At 38.0% G+C, this 23,950-nt stretch overlaps 2 protein-coding genes and 1 long non-coding RNA gene across 3 annotated transcripts; 2 read left to right on the top strand and 1 right to left on the bottom strand.

Annotated features, from left to right (window-relative positions):
• The first annotated feature begins 8 nt into the window (after nt 1–8).
• Nucleotides 9–1,028, top strand: LOC136262958 (uncharacterized). The gene is made up of 3 exons (XR_010704411.1): nt 9–142; nt 205–519; nt 753–1,028. It is a non-coding gene; the product is annotated as an uncharacterized lncRNA (long non-coding RNA).
• A 90-nt stretch (nt 1,029–1,118) lies between these two features.
• Nucleotides 1,119–18,915, top strand: LOC136262956 (importin-4-like). Its single transcript, XM_066057376.1, has 36 exons — nt 1,119–1,235; nt 1,282–1,368; nt 1,422–1,501; nt 1,554–1,595; nt 1,673–1,703; nt 1,752–1,853; nt 1,955–2,002; nt 2,058–2,140; nt 2,191–2,233; nt 2,285–2,350; nt 2,406–2,507; nt 3,579–3,662; nt 3,718–3,864; nt 4,163–4,216; nt 4,270–4,379; nt 4,586–4,623; nt 4,673–4,746; nt 4,947–5,100; nt 5,183–5,256; nt 5,304–5,349; nt 5,399–5,457; nt 5,513–5,650; nt 5,704–5,744; nt 5,837–5,948; nt 6,001–6,089; nt 6,284–6,419; nt 6,469–6,571; nt 15,523–15,719; nt 16,032–16,091; nt 16,155–16,280; nt 16,329–16,382; nt 16,447–16,592; nt 17,655–17,787; nt 18,449–18,553; nt 18,612–18,681; nt 18,739–18,915. Exons 1-36 carry the CDS (start codon nt 1,182–1,184, stop codon nt 18,864–18,866), a joined length of 3,216 nt encoding a protein of 1,071 aa, XP_065913448.1. The 5' UTR covers nt 1,119–1,181; the 3' UTR covers nt 18,867–18,915.
• LOC136262957 (protein SYS1 homolog) lies at nt 18,872–20,726 on the bottom strand. Its single transcript, XM_066057377.1, has 4 exons — nt 20,521–20,726; nt 20,401–20,465; nt 20,305–20,344; nt 18,872–19,133 (listed from the first exon to the last, which is right to left on the bottom strand). The coding sequence occupies exons 1-4, from the start codon at nt 20,680–20,682 to the stop codon at nt 18,936–18,938; spliced, it is 465 nt and encodes a 154-aa protein (XP_065913449.1). The 5' UTR covers nt 20,683–20,726; the 3' UTR covers nt 18,872–18,935.
• Nucleotides 20,727–23,950: the final 3,224 nt, after the last annotated feature.

The following is a 23,950-nucleotide window of genomic DNA, read 5'->3' on the forward strand; positions in this document are numbered from 1 at the left end:
GGGTACTTGCAAACCATGGTCAATACCCTTTGCATTACACAACGTATACACCCATTAATACGTGGTCAAAAGGAATAGCTAACTCGGGTGAGATCACCACGCATGGCGACAAGCAGCAAACCGAAAACTGGAGACATCGCAGGTAGCCACTACACACAACACCACACTTTGCTAGCTGTAACCAATTTGCACATGCATATACAGCTGTAGCTGAAAAAGTGAGAAATCAGTGCATAGTTGCTGTGGGACGCTGCTGCATTCTGGAGGAACTGAAGTCCGTCGGAGAGTTTCTGAGTGTTGAAGGAAGCGTTGAAGGAGAAGATGGTAGCAAGATCGGCCCCGTTAGGTTTCTTGTCGACACAGGATCGGAGGTGTTTTGTGTAACAGAAAGCATCTTCGTCCGTTGTAAAAAGGAGCTGGCTGGTAGCAGAAAGATACAGGGAGCACACTCGAGGGAGACTAAGGACGTCTACAACATTACCGTGCACGTGGATGGTGAACAAGACATCGTTTTGGCAAGTCACGGTAGCCACGCCTCTAAAAATTTGCCCTTTCATGAACGAGATCGTAATTCAGATACACGAAATCTGGCAAGAATAAAATGTAAACATTCAACCTCCGTACTATGCTAGAATAATGGCCATAAATCTTCACCGCAACGTGAAAGGCAAATTCTACAAAGCTGTGGCCTAGCTACTTAATTGTAGCGCAGGCGCTTTCTATAATTGCTTCTTTTTTTAATTTTCAGGCAGTTCAAGACAACTACAACGCCATCTCCAAATCATTCTACCTGAAGTACAGCCATTTCATCGATAAGGAAGCAGGGATGGATTACTGGCTCAAATAGCTCGCCATGTCTGCAGGTCGTGAACCACACGACATGGTTGGACTTGACTGAAAATGTATTTTTGTACAGACCAATCCATTCTTAAGCCTCACTTGATTTTTGTAATGTTGTGATTTTGTAGTGTATATGCAGTGCATTAATTAGAAATAACACAAATCACGATTCAGTAGCCCTACCTTAATACCAATAACGCAGAGTATCATACAATAATGTTTATCTTCTGGAAGCAATGTCACGATGTATGGCCATAAATAGCTCCTGCAGGAAAACACAGCGCGACTGTTTTATTTTTGTTTAATTTTACGCGCACCCGGCGCTTACGTCAAGCCAAAGCATGGAGTCAATCTTTGCTCGCCTGCTGATCCCAGACAACGAAACAATCCGCCAGGTAAACTAAATATTGCCTTCTTAAGTCGTCCTCAGTGTTTGTTTAGGCGACTGCGGAGCTACAAACCATCTACAAGCATCCTTCCATCATTCCAAGTCTTTGTGAAGTGTTAGAGGGTTCTCAGAATCCTCAGGTAAGGATGACAGATGTCATTTGTATTAAAATGTCTAGTATGTATGTGTGTAGTACCGGCAATATGCTGCAGTGTTGCTGAGGAAGAGATTAGTGAAATTGTGGAAGAAGCTGGACGAAGAAACACATACAAGGTGATCTTTCATATTTATTGTTTGTGCAAACGAAAAATATATTTTATGACAGACTAAAAGTGATGTTGCTGCAAACGTTAACAAGAGAACCAGTGTACGTTTTGTGTAGTTCAGCAGCACCACCATGTATGTCTAACCTGGGTTTTTTTTTTGGTTTTTTTTATGCTGTAGTCCTTTGGTACAGAATGCTATCATTCATGTGGTCAGTAAAAGTGTGTTTACAGAGTAGGCCCATATGTCCTGCTCCCAGATTGCTATGGTTGCAAGACAAGAGTTACCAGTGGAGAGATGGAAGGAGTTGCTTGCCATCATCAACCAGTTATGTCATAGCCAGGCTGCTAATGAGAGACTGGTATGTGGAACTCGAGTGAAATATTTAGATTGTGGGATACAGTGGAATTTTTTTTTTTTGTTCAGCACAGGTGCATAACAACATGCTTGTTTTTCCCATAGACTGGCATGCAGTTACTTGTCTCAGTTATGGACAATGCTGGGGAGTATGTGAGTTAGTATGTAAAAACAATAGAAGAATTATCTACTGCCACATCCACTGTAGCTTGAGTCTCATTTCTCATCTCTGCTTGTTTTGTTCTTTTCAACGTTGGATGATAACTCACTCATTGCTTTCAATACCATAAGGTAGGTGAGGATAAGAAGCACGTGCCATGTTTCTTTGTGTTTTAATGCAGGTGTCTAACAAGTATGGTGGAATATATTGGAGACGATGAAATTGTTAGTGAAGTCTCTGTATTGACAACCTGATTTGTAGTTATGATATTTTAGGGAACATTTCGGGCCTTAATTGCAAAAGTTGTGCCGACCATTCAACGTCTATTGGAGGAGAGTGAAGTTAGAATTTTGTGTATTTGTGTTGAGGGGATATTGTTTTGTTCTTAATGTCTAGGATCATGCATGTGAAGCTATGGAATTGTTTGATGAACTGGTGGAATGTGAAGTGGCCATAGTGGCACCCTATCTTACTTCTCTACTAGAATTTTGTCTAACTGTAAGTCATGCACACACACACGCACACATGCACGCACACACACAATGTACAGTGTACACTCACACTTTCTAATGCAACTCTTATATACTAAACAATGTTGCATATTTCCAGCCCTGGTCCTATAGTGTAATGGTTAGCACATTGGACTTTGAATCCAAAGATCCAAGTTCAAATCTAGTAGGACATATTTTTTTTTGCCTTTCCTTTTTTTTTCTTTCTTTGAATGTATATTCTAGAGACTCTCTATGTAGTGGCAAGTTTGGAAAGGTAACAAGCATTTCTTTTCTGCATTAAACCCTCCATTACAGATGTGTTAAAAAGTGCTGAAACAAGCTGGAGTAGTGCACGATATTAAATCACAGTAAAACAATAAGAAGTGTTATATATTGGAAATGCACAGTAAGGATATTATTAATACTTTTTATTGTTTTACTGTGATTTAATACCGTGCACTGTTTCAGTATTTTTTATCGATGTGCTATGGTCCCTACTCTAGTTGAAAATTCCAATTTTTTTTGTGTACTTGTTTTGTTAATTTTTTTGTAAAAATAAAATTACGTATTGTGAATGGTGAACCCATGCATACTGCATCAAAAGAAAGAAATGGTGTAGCTACCAATTATCGTCTGAAAATTGAAGTATATTACTCTTCCAGCTAAAGCGATGTCGAACAGTGAAAAAATCAAGCCTGTAGCCTTAGCCGTTATTGAGTTACACTTATCTGAAGGCATCAGTCAGTCAGTCAGTCACTAGAAAATTCCATTTAATATTAAAAATAAAAATAAAAAATCCCTAGCAACTTGTTGAAAGCATTTTGGGTCGATCGGATGGTTTGTTTGGGCTTAGTTTTACTTAACCAATATTGCTTCATCACTTCATCATCGTGAAGCTGGTAAAAGTTTGGGTGATGTTTTTTATGTGCCATGCCCAAACCTTGTGGTCCCTACTATACAGTACTATCATACTGTATGATTTGGATGATCATAAACATAAGTTATTTGCAGCAAATTGCACCACAATAATAATCACCTTTTTGTGAAAATAAATAAATATATATATATATTTTTTTAGCTAGCCTCCAATGCAAGTCTTGGTAACACCATCAGAGTAAAAGCATTATCAGTGGTTTCTTGGCTTGCCACAGTAAAGAAGAAGGTAAGAACTGCATATATTCTGTGTATGTGTACAACATGTGTGTTATCATGAGCAGGTACTGGCAAAGTCACAGGTGATACAAGGGATACTACAAGTGCTGTTAAATGTCATGGCTACTCCTCACGGAGAAGATGATGAATACGATGATATGTTGGGAGAAGAGGAACTGGGTACACAGTCTCCTGGATCTTACGCTGCCCAGGTCAGGAAGTACAGCTAAAAATTAAACTTTGCTCTAATCTGGTTGGCCACATAAAATTATTAAGCTGGTGGCTGCCTTAGGAAGGTCACAATGACCCATTTGGGAGTTGGTCAGATTAGAGGTGATGTGATTAAAGCACACTCCCTTAGTTTCAATAATAGGTCAAGAACAATTTCTATTTCCTAGATGTAAATATCCTAAAGTATTTTGCTTTTGCTGGATTCTATTTAATCATGTGTGCTTCATAATTTCCACTTGAGCATCCTGAAGTGAGGTAATTGTTGTCTTTCCTTCATAGGTGTTGGATGTTCTGGCACTTAATCTTCCACCAGAGAAAGTTTTTCTCCCAGTAGTGAGTGATGCTTTTAGCCCATTCCACATGTTTGCAGCTTGCCACACCTCCAGCTGAACCTGGTCATGCCCTGGACCTCCAGCAATGAAAAACTAGAGAGGAAGGCAGCACTCATAGCTATTGCTGTAATGGCTGAAGGGTGCTCCGAGTTTATCAGAAAACAGTATGGGAATGTGGTCGCGTCCTTGAATAAAAGCTGCTTCCCTTGTGGTTGCTCACTAGAAAACGATTATGGAAAATTGGAATAAGTAAAAGCCCAAATTTTATTTTTGTGGAACACATGCTTTTAGATTTTTGTTTGTAACAATTATATGCAGCTTGTATTCAAGGAGATCGTACCAACTTGTGTTACTGTGTATTGTTCTGTAGAGGTCATCTCTCTTCCTTGCTACAACATATATACAATAGTAAGTGAGATTAAACAGGCATTGTAGTTTTAAAATGTGATTATTTCAGGCATGTCAGACAAAGAACCACTGGTGTGTAATGCAGCTCTGTTTGCTGTAGGACAATTCTCAGAGTTCCTACAAGTACAAAACCTATTCTATATGGCTAGATATTCTGAGGGATGATTTTTTTCTGTTTTGTGATTTTTGCTTAATCGTTGCATTGCACTAAATCCTTTAAGCTATTTCGAAAGTTATAATTAAGAACTCAAAAAAATTTTCCCCTCGAAACTTCCAGCCATTTGGCATACATGTCACACCCTTAACACGTCAATATATTACAGCCAGAAATTCATCAGTTTACTTCACAACTATTGCCCCTTTTGCTGGAGTACCTGGGTCATGTGACCTCAGGTGATGCTCTCGGTAGGCACGGTGAAGCCAATGTCAGTTTAACAAGAACATTCTATGCACTGGAAAAATTCTGCGAGAGCTTAGGTGAGCATCAAATAAAAAATTGGTACCATTCAAGCTTGCATTTTAGAATACATTGTTATTTATTGTCTCATTATTCATGTAGGCTCAGATGTGGTGCCTTACCTGCCTAATATCATAGAAAGATTGTTTGTCATCTATAGTAACACACATACTTCTGTGAGTGTCTCCATAGTACCTGGTTTGTATGTCTTGCTGTCTAATAGGCTATACATGTTAAGGAACTGGTGCTAAGTGGCATTGCAGCTTTAGGTAAGGGGTTGATGAGTGGTGTAGTGATTGTATAACTTTGTGTTTGTAGCTGTGGCAGCCACAGCTGACCTGTTACCATACTTCTCAAGAGTTGTAGAGATACTGAAGGTCATTTAGTTACTTTTACAAATCACGTGTGTCACTATTGTTGTGTTTGGTTTAGGACTGTTTATCTGTACCAGCAGACAAAAACACTTATGTGTTACAAGCACAAGCCATTGACACATTAGGTGTTCTTGCCCGGGCCATTGGAAATGACAACTTCAGACCTTTAGCTCCTGAATGTATTGAGCTAGGGAAAGTCAGTCTAATATTATACTAAGTCTTGTTTTTAAATTCATTTTTAACATGTAGAATATTGTACAACACGATGATCCAGATTTAAGGAGAGCAACGTGAGTTTGGCCCTATCATTTGTTCTCTGTACCCCATACTGTTTTAGACTGTTTGTCACTCTGTCCCCCTACTTGTTGCTCCAACCCTATAGGTATGGTATGTTTGCTTCTTTATCCTGTGTACTCGGCACCGATATACTGCCACACCTGGAGACCATTATTCCTAAGATGCTCGAGTCTCTTAGCTCCACTGAAGGAGTCAAGGTGCTACATCATGCTGGAATATCATCATAACCATCACCATTACTCTCTATAGACACACACACTGTCATCAGATATGCCACTGTTTAATTTTGAGGAGGATAGCGACACAGAAGAAGGTGACTTAGAAGAGGAAATTGAAGGGTGAGAATTGTAGTTAAATTAGTCAACATTAAAATTACATTAAATGTTCATTACAAGTTGCGTATATGTCTAAGGCAAAGTGTGTCTTTGTGTGTGTGTCCAATTCAGTTGTGCTGGCTGAAAATTGTATGTGGTTGTTGAAAATTCAGTGGTGCTGTTTTAGACGGTTCAATGTAGTGTGTTATTCTCTGCAGGTACAGCATTGAGAACGCTTACTTGGAAGAAAAGGAAGATGCTTGTAACTCTATAAGAGAAATAGCAGTAAATGTCGGCAAAGAGTTCTATCCCTACCTTGATGATTGCTACCAACAAATCAACTTGTTAACAGAAGTCAGTTGATTGTGAGCTAGTATTTGACTGCTGTTACCATTAACAACAGGATACGACAGCTGCTGGTATTAGGAAGGCGGCATTGTGTTGTGTAGGACAGCTAACAATATTGTGGTGTACTTACCTGGGTAACAGTGATGATGATAGTAAAGGTGTGCGTGTGTGTGCGTGCGTGCGTGCGTGTATGAAGTCTTGTTCTGACGTTAGCCATATGTTATATTGACATACACTGTGCACCACACACATGCACGCACACACACTACTACACACACACACACTACTACACACACACACTACTACTACACACACACACACACTACTACACACACACACTACTACTACACACACACACACACACACTACTACTACACACACTACTACTACACACTACTACACGCACACTACTACACACACGCACACTACTACTGCGTACACTACTACTACTACACGTACACTACTACTACACACACTACTACTACACACACACTACTACTACACACACTACTACTACTACACACACTACTACTACACACACACTACTACTACACACACACTACTACTACACACTACTACTACACACACACTACTACTACACACACTACTACTACTACACACACTACTACTACACACACGCTACTACTACACACACACTACTACTACACACACTACTACTACACACACACTACTACTACACACACGCTACTACTACTACACACACTACTACTACTACACACACTACTACTACACACTACTACTACTACACACACTACTACTACACACACACTACTACTACACACACTACTACTACACACTACTACTACTACACACACACTACTACTACACACACTACTACTACTACACACACACTACTACTACACACTACTACTACTACACACACTACTACTACACACACACTACTACTACACACACTACTACTACACACTACTACTACTACACACACACTACTACTACACACACTACTACTACTACACACACTACTACACACACTACTACTACTACACACACACTACTACTACACACTACTACTACTACACACACTACTACTACTACACACACTACTACTACACACACGCTACTACTACACACACGCTACTACTACACACACACTACTACTACACACACTACTACTACACACACTACTACTACACACACACTACTACTACACACACGCCACTACTACTACACACACACTACTACTACACACTACTACTACTACACACACTACTACTACACACACTACTACTACACACTACTACTACTACACACACACTACTACTACACACACTACTACTACTACACACACACTACTACACACTACTACTACTACACACACTACTACTACACACACACTACTACTACACACACTACTACTACACACTACTACTACTACACACACACTACTACTACACACACTACTACTACTACACACACTACTACACACACGCTACTACTACACACACACTACTACTACACACACTACTACTACACACACACTACTACACACACGCTACTACTACTACACACACTACTACTACACACACACTACTACTACACACACGCTACTGCTACTACACACACTACTACTACACACACTACTACTACACACACACTACTACTACACACACACTACTACTACACACACACTACTACTACACACACGCTACTACTACTACACACACTACTACTACACACACACTACTACTACACACACGCTACTACTACTACACACACTACTACTACACACACTACTACTACACACACACTACTACTACACACACACTACTACACACACACTACTACTACACACACACTACTACTACACACACACTACTACTACACACACACTACTACTACTACACACACGCACTACTACACATATGCACGCACGCATGCGCACACTACACAAATAAGCTGTATGTACATGCATACACAAAGTTTAAATCTGGTTCACAATCATACTCCCAAGACCTCAAATGCAATTCTCAAGTATGTGCACTTTTGACAAACAGATATTTTGTTAAGGGATCAAAGGTTAATCATCTCATTACACCTGCACATGGTTCAGGTGATTGATATATCAATTAGTAGTAATCAGGGAAATTCCCTCAATCTCTGTAGGATTCTAGAATGCTATAGGCAATAAGTGGTGTGCGTGCATGTTTGATGGGATTCTTACCATCATACAGTTTGAGTGTTGTGTTTATGATACTAATATGTTGTTGCAATGTTTCAAGCATTGGATTAACAATTTGCATGCCACTGCTATGTGCTAATTGAGGATGTGGCTTTTAATCAGCTTTAGCCCTCACACATCACATGGTATGTGTGATTCAAAAATTCCCTCTAAACAACCACAAATCAACCCAGTTGGATACACCCTATTGATCACCACAGTCTTGATGTTATAACGGACTTTCAGGATGCTAACCAATAACTATTCAATGTTTGTAAACCTCATAAACCATTGAAAATAATACTGAAAGTAAACACACAATGCTGGCTGTCACTGTTACCTTATAAGCATGATGCTGGAATGTACATTAAGTCAGTGACATGTGTTAAGGTAGGATGTTGAAGCAGTTAAAATTGACATTAACCTTTCATCATAATTTCTTTCCAGGTGAAGGGTAGTTTTTAAGGTGTGTATGGCTTTACTGATGAATATTTCAACGATTTGGTCTTGCATTGTGTGCATTCATATAACTTCTCAATTAGTAGGCTCTTGATAGACTTGACCTGTCCTATAAACTACAGGTACTATGGTTGATTAGTATAATGTGTGAAAGGTGAAGAAGGTTATTCTTTAATTGGTAGTAGTAGTAGTAGTTATGTGTATGTGTAGTGTGTATGTAGTGTGTGTTGGATTCCAGTTGGTGTCGGACCCCCCATGTCAATCTCTGACACTGTGTGTGTAGTGCGTGCGTGCGTGCGTGCGTGTTTGTGTGTGTGTGTGTGTGTGTGTGTGTGATGTAGTGTGTGTGTCATGTAGTGTGTGTGTCATGTAGTGTGTGTGTCATGTAGTGTGTGTGTCATGTAGTGTGTGTGTGTCATGTAGTGTGTGTGTATAATGTGTGGTTGAATTCTGTGAGGATAATTTTACAAACTGGAATACAAGGTAATCATGGGCCAACTTGATAAAAAGAAGGTTGGAAACACATCATGTACATGCAGTGTTGGGGGTGACGTGTTACGTAATATCATTACCCTTTTGGTAACTAAGTAATATAACGAAATATGCTATAAAAACATGTAATATAACTCAAGTTACTTTACTTGCAAATGTAACGCGTTACCCAAGTAATGAAGTTACTATAACAAGTCAAATATTATGTAATATTATTACTTTAAGTAACGAAATTACTAATCTCGTTAGTAATCCACTGAGTAACGCCTAGCCACTACGAAGCAACGAAGCCTACTGAATGACGCTTATTCACCAGCTTCTTGCTTATAACCAAGATTTGCACATTAATGTAATCATGTCACATGATAAAGTGGTAGTTTCACACGTGACAGCTAGCTCTGGACACAAAGTAATGTGGATAGAAACTTGAAGAACACACAGCCTGAGTAGCAAGAGTAGTTGCAGAACTATATGTGACCGGATTTGCGAAAAGGTACCTTTTTCACACACAAAATTTAGCCAATTTTTTTAGCTTTGAAGTTTCATAACTTTTTAATCATAGCATACCATTGCCTGAATTTTTCCATGAGCGTAGCTATGGTATCAGGCTGCATTTTGATACCAAGTGTAAGTTAATCAGTGGAAGGAGTCAAATGGTACATCATTATGTTTGCTGGTATGTAAAATGTGTGGAAAAGGTACCTTTTCGCAAATCCGGTCACATATATTACATGCTATTGTATGTCTAGTTTGTAGCAAAGCAGAAACAGACAATCCTTTTTACATACATTATGTCACTACTGATATGTGTAAGCTGGTTCTGAGAACGTTGTGGGACTAGTGGTTCTGTCATAGACCAATGTCCTCGGTACGGGGAATTCTTTATGAAGGGTAACACTTTGCTAGTAAATTATCTTAAAATTTATTACCATTATTTGTAATGGAAACACCCAAAGGAAGTTTGTTTATGTTTGTGGTTAACTTCAAGGAAATATTTTCTTAGAACAACAGCCCCCTGACCACTATCCCAACCTTGAACCTTTGTTAAACAGGCACATGTATATATGCTGAAAACCACTTGATGCTTAGAACTGTTCAATCTAAGCACTTTCACAATGCTAAACTAATACCACAGCCTATTCAGGTGGATACTAGAATATATTCGTAAAGCTTTCAGGATGCTAAACTGAAATGCTTCAAATAGTTTTCAATTCGTTAATGTGGTCTTGCAGCATAACACCTGATTTCATAATGAAGAATAGCTTCCTTGTTTACAATCAGACTTCAGTAATGGGGTAAACTCTTGTCAACTACAATGCATTGAGTTGTGCACAACTATATGTAACATCACATGTATTTGAATTTGAGAATTCTCTATTATTATTATGTATGCATTTTGTGTTTTACGTATGTGGTTTGGGTATATGGCAATCTCATTGGGACTATGGTCGAGCGTATTTATAAGCAAAATGATGTGATGCAGTAGTGTGTGAGCTTTACCGGCCGAGGCCAGTTTATTTTTACAATGGAGAGATTGTACTTATGCATACTGAGCATGCCTATCTGCTGCTGCTGCTGTTGCACAAATTGTCATGAAGAGGACCTTGTGTTTGAAATACAGTGAAACAATGTTATTCTGAACACCTTCCTCTTTGGAGAGCTGTCTTGATTCCAAGTTACTAAATGTGTACACTAGAACTATTGTGAGTTCTTGCTAATGCAAAAGGTACCATGGAATGTGTGCTGATTATCAAGGTATCAACTATGGTGTCCTTTTTGTGGTCTTTCAAGTTTAATTTCTCATAGAATCTGATAGGTTGGAGTGTGCCGTGATTGCATATCACATGTATGATCCATTAATACTTGTGATCTTAATTACGTTGCATTTACAAAAAAAAGTTAACAAAAATCCCTTGCAGCCACAGGCAGTCATGCAACCACACTATTGTACTTTCAGTTTGTAAAACAAACTTGGAAGTAAATCTAAAAATCATTCTACTTTCAATGATGGCTTCCGGGGGATTCTATGCGTCATATTTATTTTATTTGTTTTGGTGGATGTTACGTTACACATGACAATCACATGGGCCGCATCTTGAAGGTCATGTACACTTTACAAAATACTCTTTGGAACATTATCCTTCTCTGTGCAAATGACTAGTTCTTTTAGATGTCTCATTTACTAGAACTTCAGCATGTTGTATTAAAGGTCTACTAAAGTTTGTATATATCATTGATACAGTGAGGCTGTTTTGTTAAATGCTTAGCAGTAGGATCATGAAGGTTGCACCTTTCAAACAAATATTGACCTACTTAAAGTACCTTCACAGTGCCTTGGCAGTGTTGGTTGCAAGCTTTTTTTTAGTGTGACCTGAAACAAATCCAATAAATTGCTATAAAAGTTAATTTAGTGGAAGTTTCTGCTGAGCTGATAGACTGACTGCTTCAGACATAACCTAAGGCTATAGGCTTAATTTTTCACTATTAGACATCACTTCAGCCTGGAGGTGCCTTTTTGCCATGTTACAGTACGTACTACACATTATGGACTCACCTTTGTCCTTTATGCCTCCAACAGTTGAATTAAGCAGATTAATCTGGGCTAGCTTCATGTGTAGGGCTATGCAGAACATCATCAAAATCTATGTGAAACAACTGTAAGGAAATATTAAAAACTTTACAAGGTATAGGGATCATAACGATAAAAGTGCTCAAACAAATTCAGCCATCATAATTATGTTATGTGCACTGTATTTGTTACAGTAAAAAAAAAAAAAGTTGAAGTAGAAAGTAGGTGATGATCCTCTTGTTTAAGTACTTTTTATTGTAATGCTCCCTACTAGCTTGTAAAGTTCATAATCTTTCTTTGCGGTTGTTTCACGTAGTTTTCAACCACGTTCTGCTTGTTACACAGCCCTACACCCAAATACTAACCGACACTCCAGTGTTTGAAAACTGTTTATCTCAAAACTTAAGCTATTAAACTATTGCGGTTAAGGCTTTTGTTTAACTTCCTGCTAACTGTGGTTGTTAGTTTAGTAGCACTGAATAAGATATGGTTTAATATTTACAAAATGAAACACTTTCATCTTTATTTATATATTGCTATCATTTTCAATTTGTATACAACGAAAAGGAATGCATTAAACCAAACAATTCTTCGAGAAATATATGTTTATCGAGACACGTGCGCACACACACACAAATACCACATTCACTGAATTACAAGGGCTATTACACAACAGTTGATTCCTGGCTAGTAATCCACACAATCAACTCCTTTAATTGGAAATACCTCCTATTGCAATTTATGTTGACTAGAAGCATTAAATATGTATAATAGCCCTTGTAGTTCAGTGAATGTGGTATTTGTGAGTGTGCGTGTGTTGATAAACGTGTTTGGTTTGATGCATTCCTTTTCATTGTATACAAATTGAAAATGATAGCAATATAAAGATGAAACTGTTTCATTTTGTAAATATTAAACCATTGTAAATATTAAACCATAGTGCTACTAAACTAACATTTATCAGGAAGTAAAGCCTTATTCGCGTGTTTAATAGCTTAAGTTTTTGAGATACAAATGCTGGAGTGTCAAGTGTTTCTTTGGTTAAATTATGTGAGGAAACAGTCTGGTCATACAAGGAAATATGCTTTTCTTTAGAAATTCTCTTATTGTTGCCTAACCACAAAAATACCGAGACCCACGGCCACATTGTGAACACAGCATGAATGTCACATGGCTTAACTGTCATTTGAAATTGAAGACTGAAAACTATTAGAATTTCAAGAGGCAAGCTAATACATCAACTTGCCCCATTCCTTACGTATTATTGTAAAATCTTTCTCTTTAAAACTCTTTTAAGCTGTGTAACGTCAAATGAACGATATCCAAGCATACGAGTATCTATTATAAAAATATAATTGTGACTACAGGAATCTTATAGTGCTGATTTGTAGGAAATGTCTTTGAACATTCCTAGCTGCTGGATTATATGTTTATTTGTCACAACAGAAATGCTTCCAGGGAAATAGCATCCTAATGGACAACTTCCTGCCTACATCTGTTGTCAGTTATACTGTATCTTAGTCACTTGTCCAGTCAACAACTGATAACAGTACTGCTATCTGTTATAGATTACCTTCTGTGTCATCATTACAAGCAGCGGCTTTGTTTTACGTTTAATGTGGAGAATTGATAAGAATGAGAGGATTAAACAACAGTGGTGTATGTATTACAATATTTCTTTCAGTCAACCATAAAATAAAAGTCAACCTTGTTTTACAGTTTGTGTGGCTAAACAAAAGAACTGTCTGTGTAGTGGATCCCTTAAAGAACATTTCTCCATTGTGGGCAACTACTTGATAATCCTAGCAGTATTAAGAATTGACAGGACTAAAATCTTAACTTAGAGATGTCCAGCTATTAACCATCATCTTTGGGCTGTGAACTAATAATCCACAAGGTGTGATAAATTTTGTGGACTGGACTCACAGACTGAGCTAGTAACAGATTTGTAATGCTAGAGACACCTTATCAAGCTAAAACTGTTGAGTATAGGTCGCTTAACTATTGGAATATTGGCAAAAATCTATGATAGGGTTAGCTACCACTGCTGTGTTTTATTTCATCCAGTCTTTGAACTGGCTTAGAAATACGTATTTGCAGCCTGATCTTTTGAAGTTACTGTAGCATATGAAACACTTGAAGCTATTGTTACTCTTACAAAGTTTAGTACTAATTGTTGCTGAGTGTGTTAGATGATTTCTTCCTGCTATTTTATCATATTCATAAGACAATTGGTATATCCTCTAACCTGTATTGGTTACTTCTTAATAATGATATTCATATTTGTACTAGTGGATATGTGCATTTATCAGTCCTATAGTATGTTCACGTTGAGCTGAATCCTGAAAAACAGCTAAAAATTAAAAGTGGATTTTTTCTCAACAGAGTTAACATTTCAGCCAACCAGATGATGATTGGTAACAGCAAAGGTGTCAACAACAGACACATACGGTTTGGCTCCATTACAAGTTTGGGAAAGGGCTGTAATGGACACTGTACTTATATGGCTTCCACATAGGAAATGTATTGCAAAAATTTTGATTGGCTGTAAATATTATGTCAAACATTTGAACAAGATTTTGAAATATTTTTAGCGGGTCAAGCAGTACTACAAATGAGCCAAATTTCAAGATCGTGTGTAATTGCATCCATGAGTTATTAAGTGTTTTTGAGGATTCAGCTCAACGTGAACATACTATAATAAGGAATACTTTGGGACTTGAGCTAGGTGTCCACAAGCAGAGTTGGGGGTAACTAGTTACCTTATAAAGTAACTAGTAATATAACTAGTTACTTGCTTTGTAACTTGTAACTGCCTGAAAAGTATCTTAAATTACAATAGTTACTAATTACAGGTAATTATGCTTTTAAAGCAAGAGCACTTCAATTTTTGTGCTACAGCCACATTAAGTAGACACTTTCTGTGTAATGGTCTTCATGATTCAGCTTGAGAATACAGACTTAACAGTTGAAACTGAGCTGAAATGGCTACAGAATCATTATTGTCAGAAAGTGTACATATAATTGTTATTATATATAGTTATTTTCTTCCGTTGCTCTGGGCAAAATAATCATGTTACAAAACTCAACAAAACAAGCACAACTTATTTATGAAAGTAAATAGTAACTAGATATCTACCAGCTACCTTTTAATAAGTTACTGTAACTAAGTTACATGAGATAAAAGTAACTAGTTACATTTCTTAAGTAACTACCCCAACTCTGTCCACAAGTGTCCATGTCAACAGATTCCTTCCACAGTTTTTAAGTGTGTAGTTTCTGATAATAGTAAAGTGTGTCAAATCTTTGTGTAATTTACAAGCTCTTGTATTTATGTAGCTGGTGTAAACTAGTTTTTGTTCATGGTACTTGTATTGTTTTGCTTGCAGCTAACCTTCAAGTTCTAGTCAATGTCTCTTACTCTGAGAAAGCCTCCATTGTTCAAACTGACCCTGATAAGTTGGTCTGCATCGCTGCACTGGAGACAATTGAGGAAATGCTGAAGACCATTAGAAATACTGTTGTGTTTGATAAACAAACAGTTGGCAAGATTTGTGCAGCTATAACATCAGTATTGGAGCAGAAGGTAATGAATGCACTAGCATTTGAGAACACCCACATCATCTAGACACCTAAAATGCATAAACTGTGTTGTAGGTGTGCATTCTATTAGAGTATTTCTTTTCCTGCTATCTTGCAAGAGTCTTTTTGTTAGTTTCTTTTTCTTAGGTCCAATTCTCTATCTTTTCCTGCTTATAAATGTTAGTGATCAGTGGGCATTTCAATGAATAGTTGTAAATGAAAGAAAACACTACACTAATAATTGTGTTTGTTGAACTGTGAAGTTTATGTGGTATGTGAGGTCTGAAGTAAAATATCTTTCCTGTTTGTTTTATAGACCTTGTGTCAAGGGGCTGATTCTGACGATGAAGACAGCATAACTGAAGATGATGAAATGGTATTACGTGTGTGGGTCATGTGTGGGGGGAAGTAACCATGGGTACCTGTGTTTTCCTTGTAGGCGGAATTAGATGGGTCATTGATAGAGTCAGCAGGTAACCTCATTGGTCCACTTATAACAGCCGCTGGGCCTGTTATCACAATGGATGAGATCAATTCATTTGTGAAACTACTTCAAAGAAAACTGGTATGCAAAAAGGATGGTGGAAAAGTACAGTTTTATTTTTGTTTTTAGAAATCTGGTTCTCAAGTTGCTGAGAGATCATTTGTAATCGGAACACTTTCAGAAGTTAGTACAACAGTCCCCCATTCCCATTCTGTGCTTCATACCATGAGCTTTACGTACCTCCTAGATATGTGAAGCTCTCGGAACATCTTCTGCTAACCTCTTACACCTTATAAGTGTCTTCATCAAATGTCTCAGTGATGAGGACGAGGAAGTCAGGAGTAATGCTGCATTTGGTTTGGGAGTGTTAGTATCCGGCAGTAGAAGTGTCCAGTGAGTTTGTAATTACACGTACATATTTAAATTGGTGTGATCCATTTTGTGATATACATCCCAGAACCCTTGTGAGTTCTGTATGAGTCACCTCTTAAATACATGGCTCTAATAAATGGGCACACAGCAAGCTGGAATGTCATGAGGGAGTATATTTTATTCCCATGTGTACGTACTGTATGACAAACTTCCCCTAGTAGTTACTATGTAATAGTACATTGTACCTTCTAATTGAGGTCACAATGAAGACCTCCATTCTGAAAAGGGTGCACATTTCCTATTGACCTTGTTGGTACAGTTGAAATTCTTGAATAGAGTTCAACCTTCCTGTAAAGTAATGCAAAACAATTAACTAGTTCCAAACGTCCATTAAGTAGGGAATGGTCTGCTACTTGTCCAGTCTCTTCCTCCACAGAGTTCATCTCAAAGTTTGCCTCCTTTCCTCCACTATACTCGAAATACCCATATTTATATGGCCTCTTGTCTTGTCTGAGTATGTGATCACCTAGCACCTCTCTATATTGGGAGGTTTCAGCCCCTAGTTACAGGTTATATTTCCACATTTGAGAACTTATTGCAAACACAGCAAGTCACTTAGGTGGTATCTTTGCCATACTTTTGTGATGTTACTGTTTCACATTTCATTGGTAGCTGTTTTTTTCTTATTTTGTATTTTTGCTTTTGACTAAGCATTGCACAAGTAATAGTTTATGCAATTCCCTATCTAACTTATAATTTATGCTTCTGATACACTACACACAAACAAGCAAAGCCTATGGTAGTCGTGCGAAACACGATTATTGTCGCCCAGTAAACCAGCCCTGGGATGCCTGTGCTTTACTCAGCCACTTGAGTCTTGTGTAAGCAAGTCTTCCTGGGGCAGTTAAATTCATCAAACTTTTATTTCATCAAACATCAATAAGCAGCTTTAAAATTGAGTGTTTAGATATTATGATAACCTCAACATTTAATTTGTCAGAGCTGTGGAAGTTTGGATTCATTAATTTTTCCTTCCATCAAAATTTGTATGAAGGACAATTGTGAAAATGTATTTCCCTATAGACATTTCCCTGAAGCACTTCAAGCTCTATTTTCACTGGTCACCATGGAAACTGACCCACGTTGCCTAGACAACATATGTGCAGCAGTGTGTCGTATGATCATGGCTCAGGCGGATGCTGTACCACTAGACCAGGTGAGATGTTTATAGAACATTAATTTAGCTGTGTTTGGGACCTACTTGACATGGTCACTATAATGAGGTGGTCTTATTAACAAGGCCATGAAGTACACCTTAGCTATGTTTGGGACCTACTTGACATGGTCACTATAATGAGGTGGTCTTATTAATGAGGTCATGAAGTACACTTTAGTTATGTTTGGGACCTACTTGACATGGTCACTATAATGAGGTGGTCTTATTAATGAGGTCATGAAGTACACTTTAGTTATGTTTGGGACCTACTTGACATGGTCACTATAATGAGGTGGTCTTATTAATGAGGTCATGAAGTACACTTTAGTTATGTTTGGGACCTACTTGACATGGTCACTATAATGAGGTGGTCTTATTAATGAGGTCATGAAGTACACTTTAGTTATGTTTGGGACCTACTTAACATGGTCACTAATGAGGTGGTCTTATTAATGAGGTCACAAAGCTATGTTTGGGACCTAGAGAACAATGTCACTATAATGAGACGGTTGTACATCTTAGCTATGTTTACTTTGGTACTGGATCACTAACAAGGTCGTCTTTTTAAAGAGGGGTGGCTGTTCAGCAAGGCCTTACAATTTACACTTTTATAAGCACTAAATTTCCAAGATCACACATTACAGTACTGGTCTACCATTAGGTAGTGCCAGTTCTTGTGGCCAACCTACCAGTGAAACAAGACAAAGAAGAGATCTCTACTATATACAACTGTTTACTACAACTACTACAGGCAGCTGAACCAAATGTACGTCACCTCAATAATGTGTACTCTACTAGAATTACAACACTGCTCTCTGCTTTAGACTATCAACCAATTACCTAAACTATTAGCAATATTTGCTAGTGATTTGTTAGCAGCACATCTTGACACAAGTAAGCTTACAATAAAGTGTCCATTCATCACTTCAAATTTATTAATACTTCCTACAGCCTACTGTCAGAAGTTGGGGGAAACATTGCAATTGTTACACCAACATTATCCTGAGCAGATGACCATTGCAACTTCATCACTTTCTGCAGAGCAAGTGTCCGCCCTTCAGAAAGCAATTGAACAATAACACTCTTAGTTATTATGAAATGAATTTATGAAAATGGATGTGATATTTATTTATAGAACAATTTGGCAGTCAGGTTTTTCCTGACGTACTACCCGTCACTGGAATTGCGGCCAGTTCACTCCTCAAACAGAGATATTCTCCCAGTGAAACCATGACGACCAGGCTGACGACATTCATTATCCACCAGGTGGCACTGTGGGGAATTCCCCCATAAACACAGCACATTATCAGATGGATGGCAAACAATGTCATGGTAAAATCCAAGCACTACATGAAAAAGGAGAAAAGATATCAGTTTACTTAATACAATAATAGTGAAACCTTGCTAACAAGGTTGCCTATCTAAAACTGGCCAGCTTGAAAGCCCCATTAATGTGGCACTTGTAGAAAATTGTCTTTAAAATCCCTTGGATTAGAACAGGCTTCATACCAGATAATTGACCTTATCCACATTAAATGTGATATCATCAATTGAAAATATGCCTGTGTTAGTGTGGAGACTTTTATCACATATAGTAAATTAATTGAACTAAACTTTGTTAGCAATTTTTGCAAGATGGAACCATATGATAATGAAGGTAAGAGGCTAACAAACATGTGGGAATGCGAAATAGACTCATCTGGCAAAACCAGACTTATCTTCTTAAATGTAAACAAAATTGTAAGTAAGTATGTAATAATGCTTGACCTTTACATGTCAATGTTTTCATACTAAAACGCCATCTCTCCCAATACACCCCCACAATATTGCTACCATTTTTTTGCTATGGCATAAAGTGGATGAGGTGTGTCACCATTGTGGTTGCTTTTATCCAGACACAGAAACACTGATTTGTTTGTATCGTAACACATCCTAACCTGGTATTAATACTGTAAGTATTTGCTTAACACATTTACAAGTATTAGATTTGTACATTGGCTAGTCTAAATTAGCCATACTTCTGATTTCAGTGTAGTTATATTGATTAAAGATGCTGTACAGAGAAAGGTAGTGTGACACAATAAGAAAGACTCCGTGTGTGTGTGTGTGTTGGAGGGCATTAATTTGTAAAATTAATGTTAAAGAATTAGATCAACTGAGATCAAAAGAAGTGTTGATGACATATGATCAACCTCTGATCCTGTAATAGGGCCGTTTGCAAGAGGTAGTTACAACTAATAGTCCTGTAGCAACCAGGGTCAAAAAAATTTTTATCAGTAAATACCTTGATTTCATCTAAAACATTTCCTGATCGCTTGACAGCATCAAGCCTTGTGAATTGTTGTTTCGTTTGCAAGTTATGCTTGGTTACCTGTTTTTAGGATATCTTGATCACTTCACTGTAAATGCACCTTTGATCGCTTGATCAGGTCATAAATGGTTCTACAGGACTATTGGTGATGTCTACCCCCTGATTGATCCCAACACAACCAGATCACACATACACATCCTACTCACCTGCTTAGCTCTACTGATGACAATCCACAATCCAACAGCACTGGAACATGAACACCATAAAAAAGTACATTTAATTTCTGATAATCTATGACTCACCCGACTAGCGCATTCACTGCAAACACAGCCACCGTAATCCATCCCTCTGTAGTTCTACCTATAATCTGTGGTATTGACATTAGATACACCAGACGTTATAGCGCTGATATGGTGGCTTACATGATAGTCAAATACGTGTGCCAGTGTCATGTCGAATTCACAGATGTATCCGGCTATCGACAGCCATACCGCCAGACAGAAGTAGAAGTAACACTGTAACGCGGTAATCTGCGCAACAATCATTATCGGATCCCAGACATTGCTGCGAAACCCATGAGACATTGACCTGGCTGAGTTCAGTATAAATGAATTATGTAACACATATATCAAATTATTTATGCGCTTTATTTGGAGTTGTAAACAAACCCTTGTCCCCAGCCACCCACGTGCTTGATCACGAGAACGCGTGCACGTGGGCGGCTGGGGACAAAGCTATCCGTGACGAAGTACACGTCTTCAGCCATGCCTGTCGTTTTTGATAGTTGTCTTTGTTAGCAAAGTCTCTTGAAGAAATGCGTGTTCCTCCTGGACCCTGCCAGTATGCAGCCAACTCCATTATTATGTCCTTATGCACTTGTCAATTTCACCCCCCACTCCCTGACGTCCCCACACCCCAGGTGGGGATTTGACATTGCTTCTTGTCCCCACCCTTGGGGCAATTGACAGTTGTCCAATTCAATGAACAATTTTCGGTAGTTGCATTTCTAAATAATAAAATTGCACTTGCTATAATTACTAGCTACAGGGCAGGTTTATTATACTAGTCGCATGCATGAAATATGCACTTAGTCATCCTTGAGGTGTTGTCAAATCCCCTACTATGGGGGTGGGGACATAGTGGGGATTTGACAGCCGATTTTTCCCCACTAGTGGGGAATTTGACACCACGATTTGTCAAATCCCTGTATGGTGGGGCATGAAATTGACAAGTGCATTGATATTAAATTATGTTTCATTTTCAGGAAGAGCTGTTCACAATGAAGAAGCTCACAAGAGATCAATAAGCAATGGCCACCTTGGTAGAGTAAGTATACCGTTGTTTTGTTTACAATCCACTGTTCAGTAGTGTCCTTTTTGATGTGTGTTGTCATGGTTATGGTATCTTGTGTATTGTCATGGCTCTTCCTTGTGGTATCTTGAGTACAGTAGGGATATAACACTGTTTTACGCTTGTTTCGGTACTTTTTATCAATGTGCTATGGTACCTACTCTAGTTGAAAATTCCAAATTTTTTGTGTACTTGCTTGTTAACTTTTTTTGTACAATAAAATTATTATGACTGGTGAAACCACGCATACGGCAACATGGTGCCGCATGCCTTGGCTACCATTGTATCATTTGAAAAGTGAAGTATCCATTATGCTTCATTGTCAGCTATGTTCAAACAGCAGTACAAATCAAGAACTGTTTGAAAAGCACCTCTGCAATCAAAGTAGCCACTATGAAAAATACGGATTACGGATGATTTCCATTATGAGGGGAAGCCATCATGTGCTACCGCCAAATCAACACCTTTTGCTGTCAGCAAAGATGAATGGGACACAAAGGAGGACACTGGTAAGTCCATGAAGAATGCATTGTATGTACTATGGTATGCCAAAAGGAGCGTGTCTGGCTGAAGCGACGTTGAACAGTGAAAAAATCAAGCTTACCTTAGCTGTTATTGAGTTATGCTTGTCTGAAGGTATCAGGCAGTCAGTCAGTCAGTCAGTCAGTCAGTTAGTAGAAAATTCCGTTTAATATATATAATATTAAATTCCGTTTAATATAATATTATATATTAATACCATGCTCAATAGTAACAGTGAAATTTATCCCATATTTCACTGGTAGCAGTGAAAAAGTTGTAATTGCAATTTCATTGGCTAGAATTTATGTTACCAATTTAGTGCCAATTAGTGTTTACACATGTTTAGTACATAGTGACAAATTGCGTACATAGCAACGCTATTGCACAGCATGCCATGCGTATATGCAGCGAGTATGGTATTAACGAATAACATGGGTATAGCAGTGAAATTTGGGATAAATACCACAAGTGTTGTATTGGAAAAATTTCCAATACATGGTATTTATCCCAAATTTCACTGCTACCCATCCTACTACTAGTACATATTTTTAAAATTCTGTAGAAAACATTTCGGGTTGGTCTGAAGGCTTGTTTGGGTTTAGTTTTACTTAACCAACACTGCCTAATGGTCATCAAGGAAAAGTGAGGATGGTTTTTGGGTGTCGTTTTTTCATGGGCCATGCCCAAACTTTTGTGGTCCCTACTATATACTATACTGTACTACTGTACTGTATGATTAGATACAGTGCCATTAAAATTACCAATCATATCGCACTTAAAGAGCCTGACAATTTAAACTGATAGAAAACGTATTGAGAAGCTGATGGGACTCGGTGAAGGCGAGCTGATTATAATTTGGGTCTAAGATTTGGCAAGGGAGGTGTGGTGTTGCTTGTGGTGACTTCTCTTGTAGAGTACATATGCTGATCTTTTGTTGGTTTGAAGACAAGAAGGGGTTGATTGGGGCACATGCTCCCCGGATTCACCACCGTGGTGTATAATTTGTAATTTGTATCCGAGGACCCTAACAGTTCTTCTTTCAGCCTAACCTTTAGTTAGGTACTTGATTATCCATACTCTTGATTATCTGAACGGTATGAATGACTGTTCTATTAGAGTATTTTGATACTGTATGTTCTATTAGAGTAGTTGAACAGAACTCGGTATAGAAATGAATGGATTCACTTATCCAGGCGAATTCACTTATTGCTGAGAGCCTTAGTGGAAGTAAATCAGAGTTAAAGGAGTTAAAGACTGACTTTACAGAATTAAAGACAGAGTTAAAGACCAACTTTACAGAGAGTTAAAAAGGAAATAAAAGTGGCAGCAACCAAACCTACAGTAAAGGATGAAGAAACAGCAAAGACTTCAAAAACCTGAATGTTTGTCAGTATTATTAAATGTTGTTTATTAAATTGTTTTATGTTCTCTACAAGGAAAATATCGCAGTGCTGTAATTACTACTGTACAAATTACATGCATATTTGATATTATACTGTGTAACTGGAGAACTGATGGCAATACCTGTGGAGCAACAGAGCCAGTTATTTAGGAGAATTTTCAACTAGAGCATCAATTCCATTCTTTTCGACAATGGCTACGACCAAAACAACATGTACCAGTCCACCATGACTAGATATTGCTTTCATAAATTCTCAGAAAACCATCATGTTTGAATCAGAATCAATGTATAGCTCTTGTAAGTTGCAAGTTGGTGTAGACAAAAATGATGTAAGCCCAGAGACTTTTAGATATCTGAGAGTATCAGGAATATTGATATTCTGCAGCTGGTAAATATTTATTGCCATACAGTAAATGAGTGCTGGAAAGTGAAAATCTCTGCTTTATTCCTAACAGCAAGGGCAATATCTGTGGCAATGAACTTCCAATGCTTTCATCTTTAAACATTTCTCATGTAGATCATGGCTGTTTCTTCCATCCTGCAAACAACCAAATGTGTTAGCTGTAAATCAACTAGAA

The sequence above is a fragment of the Dysidea avara genome, chromosome 8, assembly GCF_963678975.1.
Source record: "Dysidea avara chromosome 8, odDysAvar1.4, whole genome shotgun sequence".
In the NCBI taxonomy this organism is placed as follows: domain Eukaryota; kingdom Metazoa; phylum Porifera; class Demospongiae; order Dictyoceratida; family Dysideidae; genus Dysidea; species Dysidea avara.

What these genes read in the sequence shown, in the direction of transcription:
- LOC136262956 (XM_066057376.1), top strand. Translation starts at nt 1,182, where the DNA reads ATGGAGTCAATCTTTGCTCGCCTGCTGATCCCAGACAACGAAACAATC. An exon ending in ATAGTAACACACATACTTCT is followed by an intron (nt 5,257 to 5,303) that starts GTGAGTGTCTCC and finishes GCTGTCTAATAG; the next exon opens with GCTATACATGTTAAGGAACT. An exon ending in TCCGGCAGTAGAAGTGTCCA is followed by an intron (nt 16,593 to 17,654) that starts GTGAGTTTGTAA and finishes ATTTCCCTATAG; the next exon opens with ACATTTCCCTGAAGCACTTC.
- LOC136262957 (XM_066057377.1), bottom strand. Translation starts at nt 20,682, where the DNA reads ATGTCTCATGGGTTTCGCAGCAATGTCTGGGATCCGATAATGATTGTT. An exon ending in GCAGTGAATGCGCTAGTCGG is followed by an intron (nt 20,345 to 20,400) that starts GTGAGTCATAGA and finishes TTCATGTTCCAG; the next exon opens with TGCTGTTGGATTGTGGATTG. An exon ending in TCATCAGTAGAGCTAAGCAG is followed by an intron (nt 19,134 to 20,304) that starts GTGAGTAGGATG and finishes TTTTTCATGTAG; the next exon opens with TGCTTGGATTTTACCATGAC.